The sequence below is a fragment of the Camellia sinensis genome, chromosome 2 (genome assembly GCF_055761805.1).
Source record: "Camellia sinensis isolate YWXY chromosome 2, ASM5576180v1, whole genome shotgun sequence".
NCBI lineage: Eukaryota > Viridiplantae > Streptophyta > Magnoliopsida > Ericales > Theaceae > Camellia > Camellia sinensis.
The window spans coordinates 192,515,981-192,533,635 of record NC_138962.1 but is presented as its reverse complement, the minus strand read 5'-3'; the positions used below and the strand labels follow the sequence as shown (position 1 = coordinate 192,533,635).

General features: G+C 38.4%; 1 protein-coding gene across 3 annotated transcripts; it reads right to left on the bottom strand.

The window, feature by feature from the left end:
* Positions 1–3,883: 3,883 nt before the first annotated feature.
* Positions 3,884–7,408, bottom strand: LOC114284479 (uncharacterized). 3 transcript variants are annotated; one of them, XR_003636918.2, is made up of 4 exons: positions 6,116–7,375; positions 5,933–6,004; positions 5,770–5,839; positions 3,884–4,414 (listed from the first exon to the last, which is right to left on the bottom strand). XR_003636918.2 is itself a non-coding variant. In XM_028227404.2 (3 exons), the coding sequence occupies exons 1-3, from the start codon at positions 6,956–6,958 to the stop codon at positions 5,834–5,836; spliced, it is 921 nt and encodes a 306-aa protein (XP_028083205.2). In that variant the 5' UTR covers positions 6,959–7,408; the 3' UTR covers positions 5,571–5,833. The 3 variants fall into 3 exon arrangements, 1 of the variants encoding a protein (XP_028083205.2); XR_003636919.2 differs by lacking the exon at positions 3,884–4,414 and adding an exon at positions 4,747–5,177; XM_028227404.2 differs by lacking the exon at positions 3,884–4,414 and having other exon boundaries at positions 5,571–5,839; positions 6,116–7,408.
* Between the last annotated feature and the right edge of the window lie 10,247 nt (positions 7,409–17,655).

The window sequence follows — 17,655 nt, the reverse complement described above, 5'->3', positions numbered from 1 at the left end:
TTCAAAAGCCTTGTTTGGCATGGTGGCTCTGATCCGTATTAGTGGCTTAACAATTTTTTTGGGGCTTGATATACTCATTCATTGAATTCTATAATATATATATATATATATAGAGAGAGAGAGAGAGAGAGAGAGAGAACCTGAAATGAAAGAGAAGTCCTATTTTTTACAAAATTGCAATTGAAAAACCATGGCAGTACATATTATATCATTATATGTGTGTATATATAGAAGAAGAAGAGACATATATAGAACCTATAACATATATATATAACTTGATACATATATAACATATATACATATACATATATATACATAGAATCTGAGACATTTTGGGCCTTTGGTAGGACTCCGGGTTCATCTTCCCGATCGTCGGTCCACCGCCGTTCGTCGGTCCTTTGTTCGTCTTCAAACATTCGTCTTCCTCTGGTTTTCGATTTGGAACTTTTGGGGATTTTGTCTCTGAAAAGAGAAGCAGAGAAGAAGCTGAAAAAAAAAAAAAAAAAAAAAAAAAAAAAAAAAACGACGTCGTTGCCTTGCACCGCAGGATGGGCTGCAGGAAAACCCTGCAGAGGATCCGGACTCTATAATCACCATTTTTCTCTTCATTTATCTATCAACTTATCCAAATAAGGAGAGATGCAACTATCTTTTCTTTTATCTGAATGCTTTTCTTTTTCCAAATTATTAGTTACTAAGGATTCATTTGGCAAACTTTACTTTTAATTAAAAAGTTAAAAAGTCACTATACGTTGTCACAATATATTTTTTATTTTTTTGTATATTTGTTTACAAAAAATTAAAAAATTATTAAAATAATATGTTCCCAAACAAGGTGAGGTTTATTTTAACTTTTGTAATGATTTTTTGAATTTTTTAATTAAAAAAAATGTGTTTAAATATAAATTTTTTAGTTGCATAGAAAATTGTAATTGACTGTGGCCATGTTTGTAAACTTGGTTTTTGGATTTTTTGTTTTTTTGTTTTTTTCACTACAAGACAAATATTTTACAAAATCAAAAAAAATAAATCTAAACAAAATATCACATCAAATCCCATAATCATTTTCTTTTTTCTCTTACAAATATTACATCTAACCACAAAAAAATCCAACTATTTTTTCATACACAAAATTTTTTTGCTCTAATAATATCCAACAACTAAAAAAAATCTACAAAAAAACTCACTTCTCAAACACCCACTGTGTATGACTTGAATTTTTAGTGACTTTGACTTCTTTTTTTTTTTTAATTTTAATTTAGGTTTTTGATTTTTTAAACAAAGAATCAAGTTGTCAGATAAGACCTAAAAGAGTTAAACCATTACAGATATCTTTCAAAAAAGAAGCAATAAATTATAAATACATCTCTTAAAATTTGTTTAAAATATAGATTTATTCTTGTAATTTTTAAAAATTACATCTCGCACCTTCAAATTTTCTAATCGTACACATGACCTCTTTTATTAAAAAATTATCAAGTAATTAACAGTTTTTAATGATATTAGAATTATATTTTAATTAATAATTTAAATAATTTTATTGTTGTATAGGATAGTAGTTATGAATTTTATTTTTTTTTGTTAATTTTGTTAAATTTTTTTTAATAAAGAGATATTTGTAATTTTTAGGATCACAAGAAATAATTTGAATTTTAAATAAATTTTAAGAAGTGTATTTGTAATTCATTCAAAAAAGAAAAGATCCCATGAATATATCATCATCCATGTATATTTGTGAACAAGAGGAGCAACTAAGATTTTGTATAGATTTTAAATTTGTGAAGATAAAAGCAAAGAAAAATGAAAAAGAAAATGGAATGGTAATTAATTTTCTCTTTATTGATTTAGAAAAATGAGGGTAAAAATGACTATACATTTGTCAAAGAAATCGATTATTTTGTTTAGTTAGCTATATAAGACGAGTAGATATTCCATTTCATTTTATTTTCTCTTTTGAGAAATCCAAAAAAAAGGTTGAAAACAATTTCAAAGAAGATGGGCAGACCTTGTAGTTGCACCCCATTTTCCCTTGCTGTCTTCCACCTAAATGAGTAAGCCAGCCCACAAGTTAGGTCTTGTAATTTTTCTTTTCGGGATAAGTTAATCTCAGGTTTATATCTCAATATAAGAAAATTTAAGAAGTATATAAAATTATCATCAGTTCTATTTCGATAATTTTAATCATTAATTTTGTAAGACTCTCAATTTATATTATCCATTTAAAAAAATAATTAAATCTGATAATCGTAACATTTATATTTTATCTTATTTGTTTCCAAGAAATGAACTACAAATATATTTTTGAACATAAACCATCTATTTTTTTAGAGACAATCATGTAAAATAAAAATGTTACGATTATCGAATTTGTCTAACTTTTTTCATGAATGATATACTTTGAAAGCTTTAAAAAATAAATGATTCGAATTATCAAAATAAAATTCGTAATGAACCCTAAAACCTCTCAAGTTTTCTCATGTTGATATATATATATATATATATATATAAGAGAAGCCCAACCCATTGTCTTTTATGTCAATTTAATTTTAGTAGTTGCAATTGTATCAATTTTACCATTAATTTTTTTTTCTTTTTGTATCAATTTAATTGAATTGATAACCTCCATTAAAAAATTAAACAAAAATAAAAAGTAAAATGATCCATTCAAAATAGAATGAACAATTTTAAACTGGAACCAACTCTCAATCACCTTGAGGAGTGAAATAACCATTTTGTCCTTAATTTCAATCCACTGTCTAAAGTAATAGTAGTATCAATTGGATTAAATCGATATAATGTAAAAAATTTAAGGATAAAATTGCTAAACTTAGAATTATAAAGATCAAATCGACACAAGAGATCAACTACAAGTGCAATTTGCCCCCCCCCCCAAAAAAAAAGAAGAATAAAGTACTGGCATTTTGTTGCCACTCTCAACAAATCCCAACACAATCTAAATTGATTGTTGTTAAAAAATAGCAACTTGCACTAAAACTAATAAAGGGTGAATTTTCGAGTGTTCCGTTGTGGGTGAAGTTGTATAATGTTCCTTTGGAGCTTTGGACTGAAGAAGGTTTGGATTACATTGCTAGCATTATGGGAACTCCTCTTTATTTGGATGAGCCTACGTTCAAGAGAAGCAGACTTACGTTTGCGAGAATATGTATTAAAGTGCCAACAAATAAAGAGATCCCTAAGTCTTTCAAAATAAATCTTAGTTATGGTGACTCATATGAGATTCAAGTTGAGGTTCCATAGAAGCCTCAAAGGTGTGATGGTTGTAAGACTTTTGGTCATACCACTAATTTGTGTCCTCCGAAAGCAAAGACCTTGAACCCTCCATCTTCCAAACAAGAGTGGAGAGTCAAGGAGACTAACACACAAGTTCCAACCAAATGAAAAGTGGTGAAGAAAAAAGGGAGAGATGGTGGGCAAGGTTCAACGACAGTGATAAACAAAGAGGGAGAGATGCAGCTTTTCACCCCATCAACATCTAATGCTTTTGATGTCCTTGAATCAAGTGATATGGGAGAGTTGGGAAATGGAGAATTAAATCAAGAGTTCTTGTGTCAAACAAAGAGCCTACCAAGTAGAGGGAATTCATCTCCAAGTGATCCCATTAATGAGAAGACTACAAAGGAGGATAACAGAAGAAAACTCAATGTGAAACTTCATTACTTGAAGAGTGCTAGAGGGAAATTTTGAATACTTTGTTGTGTTTGGTGTGTTTGCCGTCTTTAGGCTTAGTTTGTTTTTTTTTGAGGGAGTAGTTTATTTCTTTGTTTATGTTTGTTCTCCCTACAAAGAATGTGTATTGAACTTCATTGTATATCTATCTTTTTTGATTATAATATGAGTTACTTATCAAAAAAAAAAGAAAAGAATCCAAAGACAGATTTACCAACCAATACATAAGCTAAACAAGAAAGAGAGAGCCTGCACTTTTATCTCGAGACTCAACAGTCAAACTCATCAAAAAGTTAGTGCTTCTTTTCATCCCAAAATGCACCAAACGAGGCAAGCAAGAACTACTTCTCATATTTTTGTCTCTCAAACAATTCTCTTGCCAATTTAAGCACAACCAAAAGGAGAAAAAAATGGATATCATATCCCTATGGCAATCATATAATAGTGGAAGAAAACTCCAGGCACCACCTATTCTAGAGCTCCCCTTTTCCCTACAAACCAAATTGTCAGTCATGAAGAACCTCCCCAATGCCATTGCAGAAGCAAAGAATGCCGCGTCACAAGGAACTTAGTTCCTCAAATGCCCAACAAGATAATCGTAGGAATTGAGCAGAGTCATCCCAACCCTAGCCGATCCCTTCCCAAAGACATGCAAAGTTCGAGCTCTTAACATTCATTCAACCATTCTAGGTCAGCTCTATCCATGGTAGATCTCCACAATCAAGTCCTACCATGATGGCACCCAAAAACATGTTTTAAAAACGATATTGAACTTTCATGTTCATTTGAAGGCCAAAAGAAGTGGAAGATATCGTGTACAAATGCTAAAACAGTAAATAATTCATGACAATAAAGCATATGCAAGTCGAGATTTGTTAGTACAATGGTAATACAAATGCAACAATACTGATTACTACTACAGGCCAAAATATAGCAACATTATAAAATCCAATTTAAATCATGATATGCTGTATTTAGCCCCCACATCAATAGATCTGGGCTAGATAGAGTGTTTTGGCAAGCTAAAGAGCAGTAGCAACAATAAGAATGTAAAGAATAGTGAGCCAAAATCGTGTCTAGTTCTTTTTATCCTCATAGATGCTGTAACAGTGAAAAAATGGGACAGAACAGTAGTGTAACAGCCGTTACTGATTTTTGTTATTTTATTTTTACCGACAAACACTACAGTGTATCGGGACCTCTAAGTCAGTTATGTAACTGCCATTACATTTCGTAACGATTGTTTTAAAAACCTTGGACTGTCGTGAATCTCAAAAACTCCACTATTCTTAAGTCTAAATATGCACATGACTTCAATTGTTACCAAACTACTCTCCTAGATTCCCAAAACATACCCGTGTACACCTTTGAAGTAAAAACCTCTCCTAGATTACACAAACTTTAAATACTGGCACGTGTACATGCACCATTCGAGTAAGAACCTCTTCCAGGCTCCCCGAAATGTAAATGCTGCTGCGTTTACATGCACCCTTCAAATAAAAACAAAGTACAAAATCATCGACATTGTCAGCTGCCAAGATAATGTATCCAGAAAGAATAATTCATCATTTCTGTTTATAGACATCAATAACAAAAACAGGAAAAAGTACTTCATTAATGATGACAATTCAAGCTCAGTAGATAATGGTAGATAACTAAATCAGATTGAAGATCTTACACGTAAATGCCTCACATTATTTCTTCAATTGAAAACCAGACAACAATTTTGTCACAGAAATAGCTTTTTCAAGTAACTAATCAAAATGGGCATTCTCAACTTTGCACCACAACAATTTGCATACCAATAACATAACTCTTGAACTGACTTCTCAGCATGTTAAACAATCAAGCAGCAAATCATCATGAAGTAACAAGATAAAGGATTTAAAAATTAAAAAAAAAACCTCTATTAAGTAAATAGATAATTCATATGTACATCTGAAACTGCTTATAGAAACTAAAATGATAAGCCTTTTCAGTCAAATTTGTTAGGCTCATCACAAAAAAAAAGATTAAACAAAAAAAAAAACCATAAACAAGATTCACTTATTTCTCCTTCCATCTGATTTTGGTTGATTATACCTTTGAATGAGGTCACAAAATTTGGAAGTCACATCACAAGCCTTCAAACTTTTACATCTATCAACTAACCCTGCAATCAAAGCATAATCTTATTGCTAAACCCACAAATTAAACATCCAATTATCAATGTTCAAAACTCAAATTCAGATGAAAGAAATTATACCTTTAAAGGAGCTTCAGAAACTTTGTAACAGTCAGGGGTGATCGAGGCCAACCACAGACCTGGAAACAGATTCTGCACACAAAAAAAAGAACAAAAAAGATGAATTCAATGCATTAGTTGCCATTCAAAATTCATAATAATCCACTCAATAATCAATAACCACATAGAATGATGAATTCTTACATCGATTTGCTTTTGAATAATCTTCGCTCTCTTCTTCGGCCTCCTTGCGGGTTTTGATCCACTCATCGAAAAGATATCCTCTTCAATTTCTTGCCGAGAAAGCGAAATCGAGAACTTCTGCTTCTTCTTCTTCTCCTCTTTCTCTGATACCTCTGCTTCAGGACCGCTTCGCAACCAAATCGATTCGGGTCGATTCGATGTCACCGGTTGCAATTGAGCTTTGTTCTCCGGCAATGGAACTTTCGATGACCCTCCATTCGCATTCGGCAGCTTCGCAATAGGCTTTCTAGGCCTCAAATTCCACGTCTTTGCCACCGATTCTTCCACTTCTCCTCCTTCTGTACCTGTTTTCCCTTCTTCTTGAAAATCATCGACCTTGTTTTTCGTTCTGAGCCGAATATAGATCTTCGATCTGACTCCATCAACCTCCGATACCGCCGATTTTTTCTCCGATTTCTCGATTATGTGATCAGAAGAGGAGACCACGAAGCCGTTCTTGACAATTTCAGGAGCCGATTTTCTCCGATTCTCAGAAACGTACCCCGATTCCGACTCGGAGGCAGAGTCACGCATTGGAGACGGCCGCCGAAGCGGAGATTGTCGAGGCGGGGCTGTATCAAACGGCGGAGAATGGCGGAAAGCGGAATCCGGCGGCGGCGGAGGAGGAGATGATTCGGAGAGGCGGCGGCCGCGATGGAGATTGTTTGTGTGGTTCTTCGGCCATTTTAAGAGAGGTAATGAGAAGTTGTGGAGAGGTTGGGACTTGGCTGGAACAACAGGTGAGGAGGCCATGGAGTTTCTTCTCTTCAAAGTCTCCGATTCAGAGTCCAAACGAAACAACATATATATATATATAACACTGAAATTTTGAGAATTCACTCAGATCAAACGCTCGAAACAGTGGAATTTGTGCAAGTTTTGTCTCACGTCGATTGTAGAGATATTTCTTCTCTGATCTTCGATCGTCCACGAAGCTTCATTCGTCACAATCTAACCCTGAAAAACACGAAGCTTCGATGAAGTGCTTCTCTCTCTCTCTCTCTCTATAGTAGATTGATTAATATATATGTATGTATATGTGATTCTTAATGGTGTGAAGCTTGAACGGAGACAATGAAAACCCTAAAACAACCAGAGAGAGAGAGAGAGAGAGAGAGATGGCTGGAGGAGGTGAAGAAGTGAAGAGAGAGAGAGAGAGAGAGAGAGAGAGGCTTCTGGTGAATATGAGAAGAAGAGGGTTACCAGCTGAGACTCTCTCTTAAATGAAAACAGAGTATTTTTTTTTTTCTTCCTATTTTACCCTTTTATTATTATATATATATATATATATAATAGACATAATAATAAATATATATATATATATATATATATATAATAGACATATAAAAATTGATGTGTAACCCCAAATTTATTTTATTTTTGTGTAAACAGTTTGTTTGACTAAATTTTTTGTTAGGGTTTCACATGTCTGTCAGTTTACAATTTTGTTTTTCTTAACAATACAAAATTTTATTTTTAAAAAACAGAGCGTGTTTTGACTTTTATATATATATATATATATATATTTTGATATTTAGAACACTCTTCGTGTAGAATTTTTAGAATTCACTTTTATAAGTCAAATTGGAGGAAGCAAGTCGATTCACTTAAATTGTTGGACTTTCACTTGAGTAGTAAGAGATTCAAACTCTGGTCAGGAAGGAGAGGAGCATACTCTCTTACCAACTAGCATACTCTCTTACCAATTAGAATGACCCTCCGTGATAAACTTTCGGATATTTTAGTACTTAAATTGTCACTCATTTTCTTATTTTTTCGATAACAGGGTTCATTATGTTTGTGGCATCAAAATAGATAGGTGAGGAATGAAAGAGAGAGAATATATGAGACCTAAATGAGGATAGATGGGCGAAAGGTGTCATGCCATAGAATAAGGAAAAAAAGAGCAATAAATTTGGTTACAACGAAGAAAACAAATTCACTTATTAATCTTGTTGTAATTATTCTTTCCCTAAGTTCATTTGCAATTTTATATGTTTTATTTATAGTCTCTAATTATATATTTGGCTATGAGTTGATTTTAATTTTGGAGAATTTGATGATAGACTCCTCAGTATCTAACTTATCCTTCAAAATGACAAGAATTATATAAATTTTTTCAAAATTTCATAGTATTTTAAAACTTATTTATTTTATTATAATACCCTCATATATATATATATATATATATGTGTGTGTGTGTGTGCGCGCGCATATCAGATTTGCAATCTCTCTCTCATCTCTCTGTCTCGCTCATGTCATTGTTGCTCTTTATCTACTCATTTCCTACTCTCCATCAATACCACCACTGCTCACTATAGAACTCTTTCTCTACCATCTTCATCGCCACCATCACTTGTCGCATCTACAACTTCAGAGATCATTCACAGCCGTTGTTGCTGAAAAATAAAGATTTGCGACGGTTTACAAACATCAAATCTGAGATCCTTCACTTTCTCTCTCTCTCTTTGATTTTGATGGTTTGTGTTCTCTCTCTCTCTCCCTCTATGTGTGTGTGTGTGTCACTCACCATTTATGCTCTTCTTCTTCTTATTCTTCTTTTATTTTTGAACTCTATCTCTCTATCTCTCTTTCTTCTCCTTGTGATGCTTTGTTCTTCCAACAGTAAAATTTTACTCTGATCCATGACACAACACTCTCATGTAAAGCCATCATCGCAACTTGTTTCAAAGTAAAATTTTACTTTGAACTATAGTAAACTTTACTTTGATTCAAAGTAAAATTTTACTTTGTAATAAAAAAAAAATGAGTAAAATTTTACTTTGATCAGAGTAAAATTTACTATGATTCAAAGTAAAATTTTACTGTCGTTAAGCAGATCATCATATTGTTAACTAGAGTAAAATTTTACTGTTACAAAAATAGAGTGCATACTAAATAAATGAACTAGAGTCAAATTTTACTTTTAGATCTATGAACTAACAAGCAAAAAAACTCATGACTTTTCATTGCAATATCTCGATTTTTCATTTTTCTGTCAAATCTAGGTTTTTTTTTTTTTTAATCTCAGATCTAAAGTTATTGATTTCAAATATGAGTTCGTAGGTATCAAATCTGAGATGGTGGTGGTTTGACAATAAAAATAGTGGTTGCCGACCGATGGTGAGAATGTGCGACGCCGATAGATGATGAAGATGGTGGAAACAATGAATAACCATAGAGTTAGTAAAGAGAGAGAAAGAGAGTGCTGTAAAATAAGGAGATGGTATAATAGTTAATGTGGGAGCCGAATATATGGAAAAGACAGAAGGTGCGCACTTTAGAAGCCTGATATTAATCGGCTGTATCCTACGAGAATAGGGTGCCAAATATAATATAAGGGCTGAATAAGTATAGACCCTTGGAGCCGAATAAGAGAAGGGACAATGATTAAAAAGTAGGCCCTGGCCCCGAGGCCCAGAAGAAACAGGTATAAATACAGGAATAGCGAACTTGGAAAGGTATGTAACAATCACTTTGCTTAAACTTAGAGGACAAGCTATCTTGAGCAGAAGGACTGACTTGTCCATCGGAGTGCTAATTCTCGTACCCCCGACCGGAGTATTTGTGTCCTTTCAGGTGACCAGCTGAGGACCATTGGCGTCTCCCAAGATCAGAAGAGTATTTCCAAACCACTTCTCCACAATTGGCGCCGTCTATGGGAAATACTCAAATACATCCATGGTAGGCGTGACTGAAGATCCTCCAATAGCCACCGACGAGACCACACAGAGAGATGACCTCACTCCAGCAAATATGCTCAAAAAGGAAACCATCGCTGCAAGACGCGCTTTGAACTTCGATTCACCAACGACTTTAGCGCAAGAGACAATGCAAACGATCATGGAACAAGCAAAGCAGAACGAACAAAGGCTGGAGAACATGATCGCTGAAAACGAACGTCTCCGTCAAGATTTGGCCTTGGAGGTAGCAAAATCCAGAGAAGCCGTGCGCCAAGATCCCGAACGTCCTCTGAAGGCAGGCGGACAACGACCTCGAGCCCGACCAAGGGATACCGATAGCGACTCCAACTCACTGCCTACGGAGCTCAACAAGAAGAGACGATCCGAAACTTCCAGCTCTTCCGAAAAGAGTCTACGTACAAGGAACAAGCGCAGAAAAAGCAGTTCAGACGAAGATGACCAGCATGATCCTTTTGTCCGACAGACTACAAGGGTGGCCCTGCCCAAGAAGTTCAAAGCTCCGTCATTCACCCTCTACGACGGAAAATCAGACCCCACTGATCATATCCGTCACTACAAGCAGGCCATGACGTTGCATGCAGACAACGAGGCCCTCATGTGCCGAATATTCCCCAGCAGCCTGGGACCATTAGCTGTCAGGTGGTATTACAAGCTGGAGCCGGCTTCGATCAAAAGCTTCAATTAATTACAGAAATCCTTCAGGGCTAAGTTCATCACCAATGAGGTACAACCGAAACAGGCCGACCCTTTCTGGGCTATGCAGATCCAGTCAGGAGAAACGCTCAGAGCATATTCGGCACGCTATTGGGAGTGCTTCAATCTCGTTGGCGACGCTTGCAACGACTCCATGGCCATTACCGCTTTCAAAATGAGACTACATCCTAACAGCGCTCTTCGCAGTTCCCTGACCAGAAGACCCTCCAAAACAGTCTGGGCGTTAATGAAGAAAGTTGAAGAGTATTGCAAGGTGGAAGATGACACCCTGAGAATTAAGGCCGGACAAATGTCCAACAAAACAGCCCCCTTAAAATTGCTCAACCAATAAGTTCCGTGCCACCCCCGAGCCCTGAGCCACGGCAACGTGCTAAACGAGACAAAAGGCGGGACTCTCGCTGATCAAGCGACCAATGCTCCCACTGGACGAATGAACAACTGCAGGTCGACAATAGGCGCTCGAGGCGTGCCGACAAGAAGTACACAGAATTGTCAGAACCAGTCACTATGATAATGACCAAAGTCTAACACCTTCCATTCTTAAAATGGCCGTCGAAGATGGTGGGGCCTCCCGATACGCGAAGAAGGGACAGACGGTGCGAGTACCACAAAGATCATGACCACGAAACTGAGAATTGTTACACATTAAAGGATCACCTGAAAGAACTGGTGCAGGACGGCTGACTGCAGCAGTTTGTGAGAAAGGGCCAACTGATCAAGGCACTAGCCTTGAGCCAGGACTCACCCCCACTTGGCATAACCCATATGATCTACAGCCTGCCAGCATCCCCAACTGTGCACACAATTCATTCGCATCCAATCTCCTAAAAGTAACATATTCCAACCGAGTGGCCCAGAGAAGCTCCGACGATTACTTTCAATGACTCCGATCTTAGTGGCGCAACAGCCTCCCACATCGATCCGTTGGTCATCAAATTACACGTAAACCGGTTCACCATTGAGCGCATTCTCATAGACCCAGGGAGTACTTCAGAGGTTATGTATTACGAGACTTTCATCAAACTCGGCCTCAACAAGTCAGATCTGTCTTCGGCTCCTCACCCATTGTTCAGCTTTAATACGAATCCTGAGTACCCGTTAGGGAAGATCACACTACCTGTTCTAGCAGGCTCCAGAACAGTCGAAGTAAAATTCCTGGTCGTAAAGCTCCCTTTGCCGTATAACGTCATCATAGAGTGAACCTGGTTACATATTATGAAGGCCGTTCCAAGCACTTATCATCAGCTTGTACGCTTCCCGACAGTCCACGACATTGAAGAAATCCGCAGCTCCCCGCAATCGGCACAAGCAGCGATTTTATGAAAACCTTATCACTGACCTGACCTGTGGGCTTTGATACTTATATATATTTCATTTTTGCAATGCAAATCATTTTTCTTGGTCGCACAAATCCATTGTAGCGCTCGTCATGTCGCCGATTTAAAGCCCCCTTTGGTGCATGACACCATAGGGCCGATTAAGCCTCCGGATTCGGAGCACCCTTCGTGGATATCACGATTGGCCGAATTAAGTCTCCGGATTCGGAGCGCCCTTCGTGGATATCACGATTGGCAAAATTAAGTCTCTGGATTCGGAGCCCCCTTTGGTGCATGACACCTTAGGGCCGATTAAGCCTCCAGATACGGAGCGCCCTTTAGTGCATGACACCATAGGGCCGATTAAGCCTCTGGATTCGGAGGGCCCTTCGTGGCTATCACGATTGGCCAAATTAAGTCTCCGGACTCGGAGCCCCCTTTGGTTTATGACACCTTAGGGCCGATTAAGCCTCTGGATTCGGAGCGCCCTTTGGTGTATGACACCATAAGGCCGATTAAGCCTCCGGATTTGGAGCGTCCTTCGTGGATATCACGATTGGCCGAATCAAGTCTCCAGATTTGGAGAGCCCTTGGGTGCATGACACCCTAGGGCCGATTAAGCCTCCAGATTCGGAGCGTCCTTTGGTGCATGACACCTTAGGGCCGATTAAGTCTCCGGATTCAGAGCGCCCTTCGTGGATATCACGATTGGCCAAATTAAGTCTCCGGATTCGGAGCTCCCTTTGGTGCATAACACCTTAAGGCCGATTAAGTCTCTCGATTCGGAGTCCCCTTCGGTGCATGACACCTTAGGGCCGATTAAGTCTCCGGATTCGGAGCGCCCTTCGTGGATATCACGATTGGCCAAATTAAGTCTCCAAATTCGGAGCCCCCTTTAGTGCATGACACCTTAGGGCCGATTAAGTCTCCGGATTCAGAGCCCCCTTCGGTGCATAACACCTTAAGGCCGATTAAGTCTCCGAATTCGGAGCGCCTTTCGTGGATATCACGATTGGCCAAATTAAGTCTCTGGATTCGGAGCCCCCTTCGGTGCATGACACCTTAGGGCCGATTAAGTCTCCGGATTCGAAACGCCCTTCGTGGATATCACGATTGGCCAAATCAAGTCTCCGGATTCGGAGCGCCCTTTGGTGCATGACACCTTAGGGCCGATTTAGTCTCCGGATTCAGAGCGTTCTAACAGAATTATTGCGTTGATTAATCTGATTGGCCACATTTTTAAACCAGGCCGCTACAAATTTATTGCGCCGATCTGCCAAGTGCCTGAACTAAGCCAATCGAGCTATATTTGGTGCATTACATCTCTTTTACATGCGAAGGTTACCAAAGCAACAAGTCCGCGTCTAAACGCCGCATAAAGTGCTTAACTAAGCATATAAAATTAAACGACATGCCAACATTCGAAATAAGGTGCTTAACTAAGCATATAAAAATTCAGAGTAAAACGCAAATGTTTGAAATAAAACTTTTTATTTGATCAAACAGTTGTTACATAAACACAATCCATGTTCGAACATTACAATATCCATTTTTCAACCACGAAAGTGAAAAAGGGGGAACAAGACGCGTTCGTAAAGCGGCAGCTCTGAATCAACGCCCGTTGCCCGGAAATCCTTCATGGCTAGCAATGTCTTGAGCCAACTGTGCCCAAGCCCAGCTCGTGCACATTGCCAACCTTCCCCTGATATCATTGACAATGTTAAGGCAAAGATCCAGGACAAGGAAAGATAGATTCAATGGTTGTTGACTCTCCTTTCGGGGTGATCCGCTTCGACGACTTGGGGACTCACGAATCTCCCATTTCTTGGACGACCTAACCCCCGCACTGGTGGGTTTTTTGCTGCGATTCATTGCAACACCAAGATCGGCCGAAGTTCGAGCTTGACACAAGAAGAAAAGATAAATGAAGTGTGTTTATCGACACGAAGCGCTCGCTCCTTTTATTTTCAACAATGGCAGCGATCTCGAGGCCCCAATCCCAAGGCAAATGGTCATGAACCACCTGGGGCAAGGGCAGATTCATCAATATATTCGACTCAAGTGCCCCAGCCAGCTCATGAATCGATTCTTCATATATTCGGCTCATGAATCGAATCTTCATGATTCTTAAGAACTACCTGGGGCAAGGGTAGTCACCAACCCAACCGGCCAAACATCTAGGACCAGAGCCAAGTCCTCACTACAAATGGCCTATAGTGATCCCGGTTATCCCTTTGCTGTTCTGTTGTTTTCCGGACGCGGTTCCATGGAGTTGGTAGTTGTACCTATCGTGTTGTCAACCTTTAAACTCTTTTGTCTGAGTTTTAGAATGTGTTGGGCTTGGTTGTTTCAGGTTGGTAGAGCTTTAGCTCCCATTGTTGTTGCCCAGTTTTTGAATGGTCCGCTCGAGCGGGGTTTTCACAGTTTCAGTATTTCGTGCCTCTGCAAAACTTCTGCAGATGTGTTTTCTACGCTCGAGCTGGTTTCTTGTGCTCGAGCGGGTCGCGCTCGAGTGGGATTGTTAGCGCTCGAGCAGGTGGTACTTTTTGGTGTAAGTTTTGGGAAGGAGAAATCTACGCTCGAGCGGACTGGTTTTCACGCTCGAGCGGATGTACTTTATTCTGTGTCTTGGCGCTCGAGCAGGCCTTACTGCACTCGAGCGTACCTAGCTTTTTGTCCTTGACGCTCGAGGGTTGTGTTCTCCGCTCGAGCGGGAGAGTCGTATATCAGTTGGCAGCTAGGTTATTTTAAATCACTTTTCACATTTTCTTTCTCTCTCTTACTTTCCCAAAACCGATTTTTGAGAGCTCCTCACTCTAAAACCTAACTTCTCTCTAGGGTTTGATCTAGTAGGAGTATTTTCCCCACCTTGAGCCTTTGTAAGAAGTGTGTTGATCATTGAGGGCTACATTTTGATCCGAGAAATTTGGTGTTTGGAGCACTTCCGAGTTTAGCTCATCTTCTCCTTGGGTTCTACATTTGAGGTAGGGATTTCCTTGTTCTTTTTCAATACTTCGTCTATAGATAGACATGTGGTAATTTTGTATTTCATGAAAATCATATCCATGTTGGATTTGTTTGAAATCATGAGAAGGAACCTAGGGTTGGGTGTTTGAAAAATAGTTATTTTACTATTGATGGTTGTTTTGGGCTAATTGGAGTGTAAATTAGCATGTTGTAGTTGATAGAAGAAAAAGCCCTAAATTATATTTTGATTGATAAGTTAAAATGGATGGTAATTAACCTATGTTGGAAATCTCTATTATTATTATGAGTTGGGTGAAGGTGTTAATGCCTAAGGGATTAACCATGGTTGTGGAATGGGTTTGAAATGAAGATAATGGACTAATATGAGTTATGGCTTTATTATTCACGGATTTGGTTTTGCGACAACAAAGGGACGGAGTTGGTTTTGTGAAAACAAAAGGAAACGGAACTTGTTTTGCAAAATGGGAAAAGTATTTTTTTTGAAATACGAATAAAAATTGGATTGTTGTTTCTTGAGTGTTGAACACACACATGTAAAGGATTGTAGCTTTAACTAGCATGTTAATGTTATTGTTGGGTTTGTGGTCTCATAATAATTGAGTCTTTAATAGATGTACTAAATATTTGCATCTAGAGGTTTTGTCCTTGGTCATCGGTGGAGGATGGCACGGTTGTGTTGAATTGTCGTGTATGCATTATACCATTATTGATGGAACATCATATGCGATGAAGTGTTGAGATACATTATATATGTATGCTTGCTCAGGAGGAGGTAGTTATGTGTTCATATACTTTAACACATTGCTTGTATCTTGATGGTTTGTGTATATGTATTATACATGTTGATTATGTCCTGTTGTGTTGGGTTGGTGGTGTTATACCTTGCGCTAAAAATAAGAGGTACCGTGACCTTCTAGCTAGCGCCTGAAGAACTGACTGCGCTGAGAATCGAAGGCACCATACCCTTCCAGCTAGCGCCTGGTAAACTGGCATGTTGTTGTGAGAAGTGTATCTTTGGCTTACTACGCACATAGCTAGTAGAGCAAAGTTTTGTTGTTGATGTTTCAGTGTGTCTGGAAATATCATGGATTGTGTTGATTACGGTTTTGGAGGGCCGAATTGCCTCATTGGTTTATCTTATGCATGTTGGTGAGTTGTTATCTCCCTTTTATAATGGTGCATGTATAGATTTGATTGTATCGGAAGAAGCCAAAATGTCATTTTTTGTCTTTTGGAAAGTATGAAGGAGAACGGATATTTTAAAGAGATGTATGTTTTGAAAAGGTATATCTGTGTATGTTTGGAAAATGGAAGAGAGTAGTGGGCTTAGTGAATTTATTTCCTAAGGTATTGTTAATGTTATGAAAGATTGGGAACGGGGATTAATGAAAAGGAAAGAAAATTGAATCGCTTATGGCGTTGATTGAAATGGTTGTTTTCAAGAAAAGTTCATACTTATGTATATTTTGTATAAACTGTCACATTACTATTCTAGTATGAGATTGGGTATTCATGATCATAACTATCTGTATGTTGTTATTGTTGAGGGCCATGTTGAGATCCCTACTGGACTATATGTTCATCCCACGTTGTTGAATCTTTTTCAGGTGTTAAGCTGTAAGTGCTGCAAGATTTGGACCTTCTTATTTGTTGGCCACGGGGCCTTTCTTGTACTGGCGACATGTCATATGTGTAAAGGGTTGCACCATTCTTCTTGATTCATTAATGATGTAAGCCCAAGGGCAATTTATTTATTATACTCATGTTGTATTTACTTGCATACGAATGTGAGCAATGTTATTCACTTCTACGAGTTGAATATACGAGTTTATTTCCGCATGTTATCTCTGAAATGGAATTAACTAAATGAAATTGGTAATACTTCGAGTAATAAAAAGTGAGGCGTGACATGGCCTAGTTAGAATGGCCTCATTCAGGAATAAACAGGCTATCATAATTTGGCCGACCCTGATGATAAGCTGTCATATCACTGGTCATTTAATGGATTCTTGGGCCGACCAATGTTCATAAATTCATTTAATCATTTATCCAATAAAATGAAACACGTATATGCCGAATACAAACTGCAACGAAGAATTTATAATAAAATGTTTTTATTCGATCAAATAATAGTTACATAGTTCTGAACGCGATCCGCGTTTCAACCTTACAAGGAGTATTCTTATACGGTGTCACCTTCATCCTCACTTTTCTCAACTTCAAAAACGGAAAACAGGAAATGTTTAGCGCGATAGAGCGGTGATGCCGAATCAATGCCTGACGCTCGAAGGGCTTCCGCGGCTTGAGATGCCTTGATCCAACCATGCCTAAATCCACGATTTTCACATCGGCAAACCTCTTCAGCAAGCTTCTCCTTGGTCTTTTCAATTCCAACTTTTCGGCCATCATGAAAACCTTTTTCATAGGCCCTCCCCTTCGCAGACTCCATTGCGAACATACTCGTCGTATCACGATCGGTGAGCGCGGTACTGATGAGCCGTTGGGTGACCCTTTCTTCCATGATCGGGTTTTCCTGCCCAGCGGGTTGTTCCTGATTTGCCTTGACCTTCCTTAACTCACGCTCAGCCGCCTCTGCGCGAGCCTCCAAACTTCGAATACGTTCCTCCTTCTTCTCTATTTCTCGGCAGACAGCGCGCAGTTGCATGTCGATTTCGTAGGCAGTATAAAGCCCTCTCACCGCCCCGTGAATGCCTTCACGAAATACTTCGTAGTCCTATCGACTTACCATTGACTGCTGAACCTCAGGAGGAAAAATTTG